This window comes from Ptychodera flava, chromosome 11 (genome assembly GCF_041260155.1).
Source record: "Ptychodera flava strain L36383 chromosome 11, AS_Pfla_20210202, whole genome shotgun sequence".
Classification (NCBI taxonomy): Eukaryota; Metazoa; Hemichordata; class Enteropneusta; family Ptychoderidae; genus Ptychodera; species Ptychodera flava.
Genome location: NC_091938.1, coordinates 23171222 through 23185288, shown reverse-complemented (window position 1 = coordinate 23185288; position 14067 = coordinate 23171222). Strand labels below are relative to the sequence as shown.

The 14067-nt window shown below is 38.1% G+C and overlaps 1 protein-coding gene across 2 annotated transcripts in view; it reads right to left on the bottom strand.

Moving 5' to 3' along the window:
• Window positions 1-37: 37 nt before the first annotated feature.
• The window catches only part of LOC139143858 (importin subunit beta-1-like), a 31176-nt gene continuing 17146 nt past the window's right edge, over window positions 38-14067 (bottom strand). Inside the window, exons 12-23 of one of the 2 annotated variants that reach the window (XM_070714438.1) lie at window positions 13898-14028; window positions 13281-13356; window positions 10617-10688; window positions 9746-9817; window positions 8765-8912; window positions 7899-7981; window positions 7264-7371; window positions 6787-6930; window positions 6019-6127; window positions 5273-5387; window positions 4395-4553; window positions 38-3454 (exon numbers count right to left, since the gene is read on the bottom strand). In XM_070714438.1, coding sequence (XP_070570539.1) covers window position 3454; window positions 4395-4553; window positions 5273-5387; window positions 6019-6127; window positions 6787-6930; window positions 7264-7371; window positions 7899-7981; window positions 8765-8912; window positions 9746-9817; window positions 10617-10688; window positions 13281-13356; window positions 13898-14028 — 1218 coding nt within the window. In that variant the 3' untranslated portion in view covers window positions 38-3453. The remainder of the gene's footprint in view (window positions 3455-4394; window positions 4554-5272; window positions 5388-6018; window positions 6128-6786; window positions 6931-7263; window positions 7372-7898; window positions 7982-8764; window positions 8913-9745; window positions 9818-10616; window positions 10689-13280; window positions 13357-13897; window positions 14029-14067) is intronic. The other variant, XM_070714439.1, reaches the window with a different exon arrangement.

The window sequence follows — 14067 nt, the reverse complement described above, 5'->3', positions numbered from 1 at the left end:
AACTTTTCTGAGTTTAACAAAACATCGCTTGAGACACTTTTACTTATGAAACATTGTTTATTGATACAAATGACTTGCCAAGTCCCAGAGACTGAAATTCCAATTTTTATTTCTCCATGCAATATGCTTCAAAAAAATAAAATCCCATTAACTTCCCACCTGCTACCTTGGGTTTGGGAGTCAAAGCAAACCATAAACTGTCATTTTACATGATTGCCTGCCCTTTACATCAACTGGGTCAAATTCTGTGGTCCAACGGTACGGTGACTGAATAGTCCCTCTGGTTCTAGACCTTTCATCTTCATTTTACCTGTATGGGTAGGTCGTCCATCTCCTTGAAAACAATGAGCATAACCCTGGGAGCCAAAGGGTTAATTTGATCTGTTCACCCCTAATTCACTGTAAACACATCCAATGTTACCATTGATGACATACGGCTTTGGGCCAAACCATGGTGGTGAAAGGGTTAAAGTCAGGGACCAGTGGCTGAAAACAACAGTTTCCTCTGTTGTCACCTGCAAGTACGTGGGTTCAGGAAATGTGCGCCAAAAAATCACACATCAGGGTGGGGTAACTTTGAAAAGTCTGCAAGTGTAGAATGGTAACTGCTCTCACAATTATGTCTCAAATGCAGTATCTTCTCTATGCCTCACCTCTGATCATGAAAAACCAAAAATTATAAACCATTTCCACCTGCCCATCCAGTAGGTCGCAGTCAAATATTACACGCCCTGCAACAAATTCACCTGCTCTGAGCTGACAGTAATTTCCAATTCTGCTGCGAGGTCAGTACTTTTTTGAATGATCTACTGAAGGTAAATGAACCTGTCCTTTATCATATCAACAAAGTCTTGATTTGTAGGGACATGAATTTTAGCCCTGGTTACTCCTTAACCCTTACTTCTCTGAGTGTACATGTAGATATCCAGTATGGCCAAGGTGGACAATAGCTCAAGGCTAAACCATGGTGATGAGAGGGTTGAAGAGCCACAGTCTCCAGTTCTGTTTGTACCACTTTCTTGTTTATTAATTTAAAAAAAAATGCTGCAGCCCGAAAAACATGACTACAGCTTCTAATATAGCTTTGAACTGAGAGATGCCGAAGCTGTTTTTTCATGTTAGACTGCAACCGAGCAGCTGCAAAGGTGAGTGTGCTCACTAGAGACATTTTCACGTTGGACTGCAAATCAAGATGAAACAGCTGCAAAAGGAGAGTGTGTTCAATAGAAACGGACAAACGCATGTCAATGCAAGTCAAGCACCACAACACCGCCTTTCAGTTTTTCAAAGCATTGCCTGCACATGTAAAGGCATCTTGTAAGTACATTAATCTTCTTGCTTGTGATCAAATAGTAACCAGGGTTCCCCACATGGAAATTATAAGTGGTGGGACACCCCCGTTCTCAAGCAATATATTCATAGTAACTGTACAAAACAATATATTTCACAATGGATATGCAATTTATGCATTGTTATGTAAATTGGTCAATTAGCAACACCTCACTTTTTCCCCCCAACACTGGGAACCTACACCTTTTACTGCCTTCCACAAACCATGAATGAGTTTGAGAGTTCAGCGAAGTGTCACGTATTTTCTGAATTATCAACACTAACACTTTGTGGAGCAACATGACGCACATTCCCTGAGACTTGACAACAGTGGGCCTTTGACATTCAATCCACAACAACAACATGCTTCAAGGAGATTTGCAACCCAAAAAGGCACAAATGAAGCACATTTCAGAAAACAGGTATCTCAGTTCAACGCAGTCGTGTAAGGTTAACCAAAGAATTATGTATACAATGAGATGAGAACTGTAGGGTACAGCGTTCATTTAACCCTCTTTTCACTCACCAACCAATCACTACAGAGTAATACATTGGTAAATTCATTACTTACCAATGGGTGGGAAGATAAAATCAAAAACTCCATGAAAGCTTTCACCGCGAGGCTGACGGCTTACTCATGGCAATGAACATGACTTGTCAGTAAACCCCAAATGTTCACGAAAACACAATGAAAACCAGGTATATCGTGACTTTCATTGGCAAAGGAGAAGAAAACACTTTTGGAAGAAAACCCTAACTTACATTTCAAAAGTCTCTGGGAGTTGGCGAAAGAAGAGAAAAAACAAAAAAAAGAACTGTTCTTGTCATGCCATTTCCTACAGGAGTAAAAGGTGATCATGGGTTTTGTTTTTGTTTTGACGGGGGAAACCAATCGTTTTATCGGTGAGAATCTTCCTGAAAGTCAAAAGAAGAGTCCTAGAGAGACCAGAGTGTTCAACATACCAAATGATGGAGGCTTTTTTAATACAAACAATCTTCCAGAGACAACTCTGTCTACGTGATTTGAAAGTTTTTTGAGTTACTTCCTATTGAAATGCTGGTATCCTCTATCCCAGTTATGAGAAGACCAAACTTATGAATGTTGAATTCTGAACATCCAAACGTGGAATTGTTTTCCAATTCTAGGAAGTGAAAAATTCGGAGTATTTTTTTTTTCCTTATTTACTTTTTTACAAAAAAGGAGAAAAGTTTTGTTGCTGAATGACACTATATACATTATCTTGCAGAGGTATCTGGGTGTGTCCAGGCTCCATCATTTAGTTACTGCGACCTTGCAATGAACTTTCAACTCTGACCTCACGACAGCTCAGTTGTTTGCCCAATCTCAAGTGAGGAAGCGCATAGAGTGTGTAACTACAGAAAAAACCCTAACTTTTTTTTTTCAATTTTTTTTTTTGCGTTTGTAAATCTTGACACAATCATCCACTCATTCACTCATGAGAAAGGATGGACATTTTTGCTGGCTATGCCACTTTTCTCGGCAACACAGCCGGCAAAGAGTCTTTTTTTTCAAAGTTGTACCCCTGTCCAAGCAGCTGAGTTTGCCAAAACGTAGTGGTCACTTCAACAGCCAAATTCAGCGACCAGCACCTTCTTTGTAAATGCGCTGTAAAGCAGAAAATTTGAATAATCTGTCTTGCATTTGCTCTCTTGGATAGAGTTTTCCTTCATTTTGGTGGCAAGACTGAAGATCAGTGGACACAAAAGAATTTTGTTTGAATTGTTAGTTACCTAGGGAGTCCACTTATACCATCACTCTGATTTAGAGTCCCTAGGGAAATCCCTTTGAGTTTGCACTCAAAGGTGTGTCAACCAATCTTCAGTCGTCCAATTTTTTTTTTCAGGCTTTATTGTACCTATTCATGTATGTATTTGTTTTATGTACAGGTGAACACGTCATTTAGATGAGCGCACTCACACAATCTCTCCCATACAATCATGCATCCATCCATCCATCTCTCCATATTGGCTGATAATATGGCGTCTTCTGACGGTGTTGGGCTCGTTTCATCGTTTTCAGCCAGTCAACAGTGGTGCTGACTTATTGCTGACCTCAGCTCACAGGTGTTTTTCTTCATTATTTGCTCTAATTTGTACAGTGATTCTGTCAAAGATAAAAGATTAGGAAAAAATATATGGATTTTTGTTTATTTACATTTTTTTTCAAATTTCACTTCTGTAATCACCAGATGAGACTCATCATTTAATTACTCAGTCAAAGAAGGAATTTCCACTCTGTAAAAATTGAGTCAACGTACACAACTTCAAAATGGCCATAAACATCACAAAATAAGAAAATTTGTAGGGTAAAGGCATAAGTCATCGGATGACAGCTTGCATGCATAATTGAAAGATAGCTTGTACAGTATATGATGGGGAAGATACGTATAAAGTTTACTTCACTAAAGAACACTGATATGTTTTATAAGGCAATATTCAATTTTGAAAGTTCAGTGTTTTTGTTTTGGCCTGTATGCTGGTAAATCTAAAAGGGATTCCCCTTTGTCATGCTACAGTGGTTCATTCCAGTTATATCAATGAAAATCCCACATGGGTACAACAGATATGGTACTGAGGTTTCTACACCATTGACCTATCATCAAAAAGTTTAGCAAAAACAGTGAATTTTTGTTACTCAATTAAAGCAGTGACACTGTCCAATGACAAAAATATCCAAAGACATGTCAAGTAGCCATGATTGTTCAGTACACTCTAAAAATACCCCTTAGCTTAGTGAAAATACAGAAGTAACAGCTTTCCAGGACTGTGATGTGGATGAACAGAAAAACATTCACTTTAATACTGAAAATGAACCAATGTCATCAGCTCCATATTAGACATACAGACTTGCAAGTGGGAAAATACAATCTGAGTTACTTATTTTGTTTGTGGAGGGATTACAAGAGGGGTGTGTGATGAAAATAGTAACTGAGAAAACTACATGATCCAAACAGAGAGAAAACACAACTTTACCGACATCCACCGATTTGCCGAGACAGATATTATACTCATTCAGAATTTAAAGGAGCTAATTTCAAACTTACCACTGAGCACTCTTTAGTTTTCGGATTTCCTTGGTGGCCCAAGAGGCCAGGGTTTTGGTCTTGTTGGTTTTTGAACGCCTGCCCTCCTGCAGGAGTTCCTGTATGCTGGGTTTCTCCACAAGGGGGAGCATGCTTGCACAGAAAGCTGTGCATAAGTCACTGAGGAAAGATGGTCAAAGAATAAACAGATGATATTTGTTTCTAGTCACTGACTTTTAGCAAAACTGTTACTTTGATAAGATTTTTTTCTCTCTCTCATTATTCCTCCCTTGGTATGAGATTACCACAGCAGCTTATAGTGGACACCGTAATGTTTGCAAAGCAAAGTTGACAAGTCCCTATCAATATAATTTGCGAGGTTCCTATCTCCCTAGGAAAACAGTGAGGAACTTACAGACTGATGGTTTACAATTCATCCAGCTTCTTGCTGAGCGTGTTTTGTACACTCAAATCTTCCCGCACTTCCCTTACTTTGTGGACAAAACCACTCGTCAAATTCAAAGTGTTCAGCATACAAACAGAACACATGCATATTTCCTTATTAAAAATTTCTTATTAAAATTATCCGTATTATAAATGATTACGATAACGATTTCCTGTGTTATTCATTTATTACATCATGTGCAGCAATTTTTGTTGTAGTAATTATGATATTCGGTGTTGGTCAACTCGTCATCTCTAGCCTTCATTGAAATGTACACAATCAATAAAGAATTGCTGAAATGAACAAAAGTACACTGAAAGTCTCCACAACAATTGAATGCTGGGAAACTTTTGGATGTGCAGTAAATACTGCTGAACTTGAAATGCTCAAAATTCATCAAAGCAGAGTTTTTGGAACGACTGCATTTTTTAACACACAAGAAATAGTTACTCACCCGATGAGACCGGCTGCAGCAGAGGTGTTGCTGTCCGAATGATCTTCGTCTTGTGCAATGTTTTCAACAAAATTAATCATATGCGTAACATGGGGCTGTACTAATTGGACATCAGCTGAAATATCGAAAACATTACTTGTCTTTGACATAAACGGACAAATGTGTGTGTGAAAGGCATTTCTCTAATATCTATGGCCAAGTGGGTGTATGTGTCAGTGTTAGTGTGCCTTATATCCTGAGCGTTGGTTTTGTAGAGGGCTACATTGTACAAAATATATTAGAACTATCCAGGTTGGTTAATTGGTATAAATTAATAAGCACAGATTTCCCATTAAAATTTTTAATGCAATCTTTTTTACGACAAGGCACAAAAGGAATGACACAACTCCATTAAACTAGAATGAGATAAAAGGAAAAATGTTTTGAATAGCCTAAAATTTCATTCAAGACAATAGAGATGGTAACAATATTGTTATTATGAAAAAGTGTATTTCAGATATCAAGAATTGTACTGGGGTAAAGGCCTGACTCAAGGGAATTTGACAAATATTCCCAAATCAACTTGAAGTGGTCAGAAATTTTAAAATTTGCGGGTACAGTGCACACTGACTGGGACAGACACGATAGACACAGACAGACACACATACACACTGGTACAACTGAGCTAGATCACACCAGTTCAGTGTTAAAACTCTTGTATGGTAACCTATTGCACTGTTACGTAAATGATGGTGTATGCTACTCACCGTTGACTGGTTTATCTGCGTCTCCCTTCAAGCCTTGCACGATACCAGTGTAAGCTTCTAAACAACCCTCTCTCAATTCATTTAGATAATCTATCATATCATAGTCAGACTGGCGGAACAAAGGGAAACAAGGCAATCATTGGTATGTACAATTGTAAGAAAGTCATGGTCAAGGGAATTGGTTTACTTCGGGAGAAAATGCCATGCTACTGCGGCGTTTTCCTGAAACTCCATGACCGGAATGATGCTAGTAAAACACAAGCATAATCAATATCTTCATGTCTACAAGCATAATTAATGGCTTTCAAGGTTTTAAATAATACTGCACCAAGCTATTTGAATGAGCTCTTAAACATTGGTACTCCAGGTTGGATCCTTTGCTTCACTTCTGAAGGTGCACTCAGCTTACACCGGGCAATAGGCAGTACGTCATTTTACAGTTGCAAACCTTTTTTCTATCAGTGCCCCTTGGGCTGTACTGTGACAAAGAATATAACTGACTGCTATGACACCTAAAACTAGACCTATACAGATACCCATATGGTACTGTTTATCTATGCTTGTTTATATTTTCCTTCACACTCAGCACTTCTTGCATGCTTCAAGTGTCTGTAAACTGGGAAAAGTGAGTTGGGACAAATATGACTTTTTCAAAAGTTGGAAAATGTTAAATTTGCAAAATTAATAAGTACTTCCAGTTTTATCTCGTCTGTCTGTTTCTATCTTTCTTTCTTTTGTCAGAGATCGAAATATTCCACTTTGCCTTACCTTTTCTACATTTGCTTGCGTAGCTTGTAATAATGTCGTCATGACAACATCTAGGTATTTTTTGAATTCCGGTCCGATGGCCAGAGCTATATCACCAAAGACTGATAAGATCTGGGGTTTAACTGACCTATGTACAACTTCATTCTGAAGAGAGAAAATTATAAGAACATCAAATACATCAAACTTAAGTTGTCACTGCTAAGACAGATTCCAGATTTCATCAAAAGTCAATTCATTTCTGGTAATACTTAAGCACAGTAACAATCACATTTTCAATCTTCTTATCTCATCCAAAAAAATGTAATGATACAGCTAAGTAACTGGAGTTCAATTGTCAACTGTATCATATCTCCATCATCTCATAAAATCTGGCTGTGTGACTTTTGACTGGGAAATAGGTCCTGTGTTGGCTCTAGTTCACCTCTTTGAGACGACAATCATCACTTCAAAATAAGTGTGTGATTGAGAGCAACTTACACCAAGGTTTTCTAGGAGTGAATACATTAATTCATCACAGAATGGCAGAAGATTACCACCAAGCGCTCGGCTCAGATCTCCAATAAGTCCTACAGCAGCCAGGCAAACCTGAAACCAAAGACAAGACAAGATTCCTTCAATCTATTGTCTTTGAAAATGCAAACAGTTTGATCAAGTGATTTCAAGATAAGACTGTGTTCTGAAATTAGCAATCGTCTGTAAAGATTTTGCAATACACCAGTTGGACTTTCATAAACAAATGAACCCATCTTTAACTCTTCTAACTATTTGCACACACCCACATCATCTAAACGTTGTATTTTATAACGTTGAGGTTCCTCAGATGTGAAAATTTAATCCAGGATATAAAGTCCTTTGACACTTGAACCAGGTCTATACTCTGTAAAGCAAATATTCCAAAGAAACCACGACACAGGAAAACTGACAAATGCATCAAAATGTGTTAGTCTTGATTACATCACATCACTATTTCATGTTTTCTGATACTGCTGTTAAATATACAGTCATAGGAATTCAATTGTGAAGTAGCTTCACTTCATCTACCTTCTTGGGCAGTCCTGAAAAACTACAATGTACACCAATTTATGAGAGAAAGAAATCTTTCTGAAACATACCTGATATTCTGCATAATTTTTTAAAGCAAGTAATAAAAAGGGCTTGAACGCTTCCATGTATTTCAAAAATTCACATCCAATAACTGAAATGTTAGAATAAATATGATATTGTGAGCTGTAAAAGTGGAATAGCGGCATCCACATAGGATCTTGGTACACACTCCTTGGCTTCCAAAGAATAATTCTCTTCACTCAGCATGTAATCGTTTTAAGTAGTACACTGCTTGGGCAATTCAAGCATTTCACCCCATTACTTCCCATTGGGAAGTCTTGACTTTGCACTGAACAATTGGGTTGAACCAAATTTTGGTAGTAAAGAGGAAGGTTGACAACATGAATCCAACACAGTCAAATTGCTGCACAGCAGTTAAGAGAGCCATTCCTTCAGATTTCCAAATTGGTAGGAAAATACTCCAAAATCCCCTTTGATTATGACAAATGAAATGATCCAAACTTTCTCACAATTGACCTTTGCTGAAGATACAAATAATTTCAACAACATAACATTTTTTCTATTATGAGTAGACATGTCCTCACCAATTTTGGTTTTTAGCAGAAAGTGTTACAGAAGACCTAAAAGCATACAAGATCAATATCACGATATTTTCAACATTTATTTTATAATGATGGTGCTCCTCTATTAAAAAGAATTTCAAATCATCAGTCTGTTTGTTGAGGGTGGTACTCTGGCAAATTTTACTCAGGGTTCCCCAGTTATGGTACCAGTTTTAACCTTGGTGTCTCACTGCAATCCTATCAGGGAACACCAGAGACAGTACAAGCGCACTCAATCATTAACCTATGTACCAAAACCCTCAAAATGACACTGACTATGAAGACAGAAATATCTGAGAAGACAATGATACCTTCTATTAATGTTCCAACAGCCATGAGTGCGTCCTCCTGGACACCTCCAGACCTGCCACTAGAACTGTTAAACATTTGTAAGAGTACAGTCATGACTGTATCTGATATTTGCAGTGCGTCACTCACTTCCATCTTGCGGAGTACACTCTGTGAATAAAAATTGCCAAACAATCTATGTGTGAACACTTACTGCAATTGAATTATCTTTCAAGCTAACCACTGGGATACAAATATTTTTCAGTTTCCCTATTTACAATACACAGTATTCATATGTGCAATGCACTGAACAAAGTGAGGTTTACTCTTAACAGTGTACCAAGGACTTCGGATTTGGATGGGTTATTTTGGATCAGAATTAGATAGCAAGGTAAGTTTGGTCTGGGTATGAGGAGGGAGGTTGAGGTCAGACAAAATTTGAGCCAGCATATCATCATGTGTGTCGACACAGACAATCACAGGCTCCAGTATAGGCAAGGCCACATTGTCACCATGCATGTACTATTCAAATCATGGTGGTCAGAGGTCACCATGTTTCCATGGTAATTGTGTTGGCGCGGAGCCAGGCACTGACGTCAAATGATAGTATGGATATGGTAAATTTTCATATGCGTGGACAAAACTAGTATGTATGGGAGAAAAACAATGGAACAAAGCTGATAAAACTGGTACGACTCTTATTTGGACAAAGAGTGGTACACCTGATATCTAAATGTACTCATATTTGGAAGATAACTACCTTTTCTTGGAAAGTACCAAGTTTTGCCTTTTTCTGGTCTAAATTGATTCAAGCAAATTAATACATGAACCATTCATATCTGAGCCACTCAAAATTAGGTGACATAGTGGCCACACTAGGTTACAAAGTATTCACCACTTCTTGTAAACTTGACATCAGGTACCGTAAACCCACTGTGTAAAGACATTTCAGAACTACTTTGGAACTAGAAAGCAAATTGACTTGCAAGGTCGGAGTCTCTCACCTGTAGTGTAGCACAAAGAAGAGATTGTAGATCACTGTATTGCATTCGTTCTGAAGAAGTCTGTGACTGCGACTGTAAAAGAGGAAATCAACACACATTTATTCCATGCTTTTGTCACACACCTTAAAAGGACCAGTAACAGTAACTTTTGATGATTTTTTGTCAAAATTTTGGTTTTGTATGTCAATTGCAAGCTCTTGTGCTACTCATGAAAGCATGTTGATGTGAAAGTGTAAAATGCACCACTGCTGTTTTAATTTGAATGCTAGTGAGGACCAGAATACACTCAACATGTCGTCTTTCTACCGGTATAACAATAAGTATACTGCCTATCCTGAGAAAAAACAGATTCAAAGCTCCACTGGGTGTAATTTTTTATTCATATTCAACTAGTTCATTTCTGTTTGTAAAACAGTTTCTTGTTCTACTCTACTCCACAATCATGATGAAATTCCTGGCTTTCAACTGAACATCACAACTTGTATGTAATAGACTATATTGCTGAAGACATCTGGGCAAGAATTCATCATCAACAATATCATACCATGTTGCACAAAACGCATTTTGTTTGCAATTGTTAGTCTAAAACCTTGTACTTCAACATACTTAAAGAAAGTCTTGTAGCTGAGAACAAAAAGAACAAAATCATCGAAAATTACAGCTATTGTTCTTTTAAGATTCACTAAAATCAAACACTGCAGAAGAAATTCATTTTTCTTGAAAGTGACCGTTGAGTTGATAATCTGTGTCACAAAACGCAATCTGCCAGCTGCCTTTGTGATTCACGTTTCTTTTGAGGATGATTTTGTGAAAACATACACCTAGGAGATGCCCATCAAGTGGTGAAGAGGGCAGTGACGAGGGTACCTACCTCAAGCTGTAAAACACTTTGTATTCTTTCCAATACAACAATTATTGTTTGCTGAACTGTTGCATAACAATCCTGTAAGATGAAGACATAACATTGTGAGCAAGGTTATTTTTACATTGTATAAGGAGTTCATTTAACTGCAGTTTGGAAATTTATTCAAAGTGGATTGACAGTGTCAAGCTTTACAATTTTCACCTTCTGGACAATGTGTATCACATGTTTTTGTGAGTAATAACTTGGCCACACAAGTCCTGCAATGTAAGGTGGTACCAAAAATATCAGTACACGTGGCATTCTCAGTTTCTTGCAGTCAGATACAAACTTTATCCAGCTTCCATGTGTGTATCCACAGTCAATCTCCTTACACATTATATTATCTGTGATGGCAGAATTACAGAATTACTGTATTGCTGAATACTATGATAGATGTATATGGGTTACTTATGAGTCAACATATAGACATGCTTTCTGCTTGTACTGAGCTTTTCCAAATGCAACCAATGTCAAGAATCTTGCTCATTAAACAGTCATCTTCACACTCCACAAGTGACAAAGTGTGGTGAAGAAAAGATAACCAGATGTATTTCTCAGATCCAGACCTAACCGAGGACATGCATGGCACAGTGCAGCTGACCACTGTGTGAAAATACTTGAAGGCATACTTTCAGAAAGTCTACTTTCAGAAATGGCTAGTGGAAACACAATATGAACTAACCTGGCAACTAGTCTACCTCTGTTACATGCACATGTATTCACTGTACCTGCAAATCATGAAAAGGGCGGGCTTCCCTTCCTCTTTCATTTACATACAATAGATATCCAATTTCAAAGCAACACATTACACCTTTCCATAATAAGCAAAATTGACATAAGAAACCTGGGGGCCTAATCTTGCCAGCATTGGCCTCCTTGAAAACTTCACAATGAAATGCAGTCAACCATACCAAATCATGTGACAAATTTCATGTATTTGAATCCCTATTCATGCTGAAAAAATACCCATATTGCAGCACGCCCTGTGAGACAAAGACGATGTCTGGACAGTCTGCATCAGTGTAAGAATTTCTGAAAATTTACATGATATGAAGAATGTTGTTCTTGAATTATGGAACTCTTGAATATCAATGCCATGTAATTTTAGACAGCATATACCAGTGCCTCATCCAGCATGTGCTGTAATTGCCAGTTTTGGAAAGTCAAACTGAGAATGAAAAAATTCCACCCTGCTAATGTGTACCTGGGTAATGGTGATAGTAGTGTCATACGCTGAATTTGCATTGCAAGGGGAACTGTTGAATGATTGAGTAGGTGTTCCAAAATAAGCTTTGTGGGGGGACCCACTTGAAAAGATCTGAGTGAGTGTGTTGGAAATTTGACACAGTTGGAAACGCGTGTAACAGCTTTCAACACAACAAAAGACTAATTGACCCACTTACATGGAGAACAGTCGGGACACATTACACCTCATTATTGTATGTCGGCTTCTGCTGTGATATATTGCCTGAACACAAGGATTTGGAGCCTGACAGCAGGCGTCCATTTGCCCAAAGTGAAAACAGCAAATGGTCTCCCCCGCAAAGGACCTACTTATTTGTGTAATTAGGCAATAATGTTTTTATTACATGCCTATAAAGGGCTAACGCTATCAGACGTTTTGAGGGAAAAATAAATATTTTCTCAGACTCAGTTTTGTCACACTGATCAATGCAAACAGGACAGGATCCATTGCTCAAATCCGAACTTGTAAAACATGTCGTAATATATCTAGGGTCATAGCTAAAATGGAAGCAGAAGAACACAATGACAATGACCTAGAAAAACTAGAATCAATTTCACTAAGTTTTTTGTACACTGAGTTGCCAATGAAGCGAAGTTTTACAAAAGTTGAAAGTCAATATTGCTAAATCCATTGAAAAAGACGCCTGACTACAAAAGTCAGGTAGACTTGAATTTTCAACAAAACACAAGACATGAGAAGATTTGCTCAGAAACTAGTGTTGGGAAACTAGTTCTGGCAAATGGTTTGATCTGCTCAGGTAACCATGGGCAACTGACTAGCTGTGCAACGTTCACCAGACTAAATTTTCTAGATGTCTCCATATACTTCAAGGCACTGAATGGGCTGAGATTCAGATCTAGATCAAGCAAGAATATTGGTGATACATCAAAATACACACCATTTTGGTGTGTCTCTTTTTTATTTACTCTGGCTTCTGTTACTTAAAGGACCAGCAACTGCGACTTTTGATGTTTTTTTCACTATTTTTGTTCTGTAAGTCAGTTGCAAGTTCCTGTTCTTCTTCCCAAAGCATATTATAACACATACTGTTAAGTATGTCAACAGTGTGTACCCTATACTTGTATAATGCACTGTTATTGTTTACAATTGAATTCTACAACAGACTAGAATTCACTTGTCAATGCATTCTGCACATGTACAGGCTGAGTTGACAACCTGAATACTGTATCTCTACATGCTTAGGGGAACAGATCAAGACTGTAGTCGACGTTGACAAAAATAGCGGAAAAAATCATTTTACAGCCTCTAGCCCTCAAAACCTTTCTCATGTTCTGACTTCTGCCTGCTATTTGTTGGAAACAGGTGACATTAGTAAGGACACTTTCTGCTAGGTTTCCTGTGAAAAACAGATTATATTGATTTACCTTGGCACTGTTTTTCACAAGTTCCATGAGGGCTTCATATGCCGCACTGCGTAAATTACTTTGATGAGCATCGGCTCTGCAAGAAAGAGCAACGCAAGAAAAGTTTGTCAAGCTGTAGCAATAGGATGGACCCCTAACAAGACATTGGCTGATTCAATTCATTGCCAAGGATTGCACACAGACTAGATAAATATATATACACCCTTGAAACTGTTCAGTTGTTTATTGGTATATTTTGAAGGACATGAACAGTACAATGTGCAAGCAGTATTTCTAGGCCATGAAGTAAATTTTAAATCATACAAACCTTCAGTTTTCCTGTGAGATAAGCAATTTTTCTCGATTTCATCACAAACTCTGATTTGGCAACTGAGCCAGTGAGTTCATTTTTAGTAGTACGCTGGACAAGTATGGCTCTCCATTAATTTGGTCACTTATTTCCAGTCAAATCTTGTCTCCTCCATAGGGGAGAATACACCTCATATGACCTCCTCCCCTTCACTGGCCACTTATCCATGACAACTGGAACGCCCTTTTTCCTAAAGTTTTTGAACATTCTTGTAGAATCTTGTCCACTCTTAGAATTTAATGAGGATGCACTGCTCACGTTCTCTTACCTGTCTGTTGTTGCTAATAATTTGCTAACCAACTCCTCAAAGGAGCTGCTGATGTAATACGTCGTTGGTTCTTCAGCGTCTTCCGGGATTTCAGCAGCTTCGTATGCCGCTTCTGCTAAACTTGAGATAGCCTACAAGGATAGAAACCCAAAGACATTCTTGCTAATGGT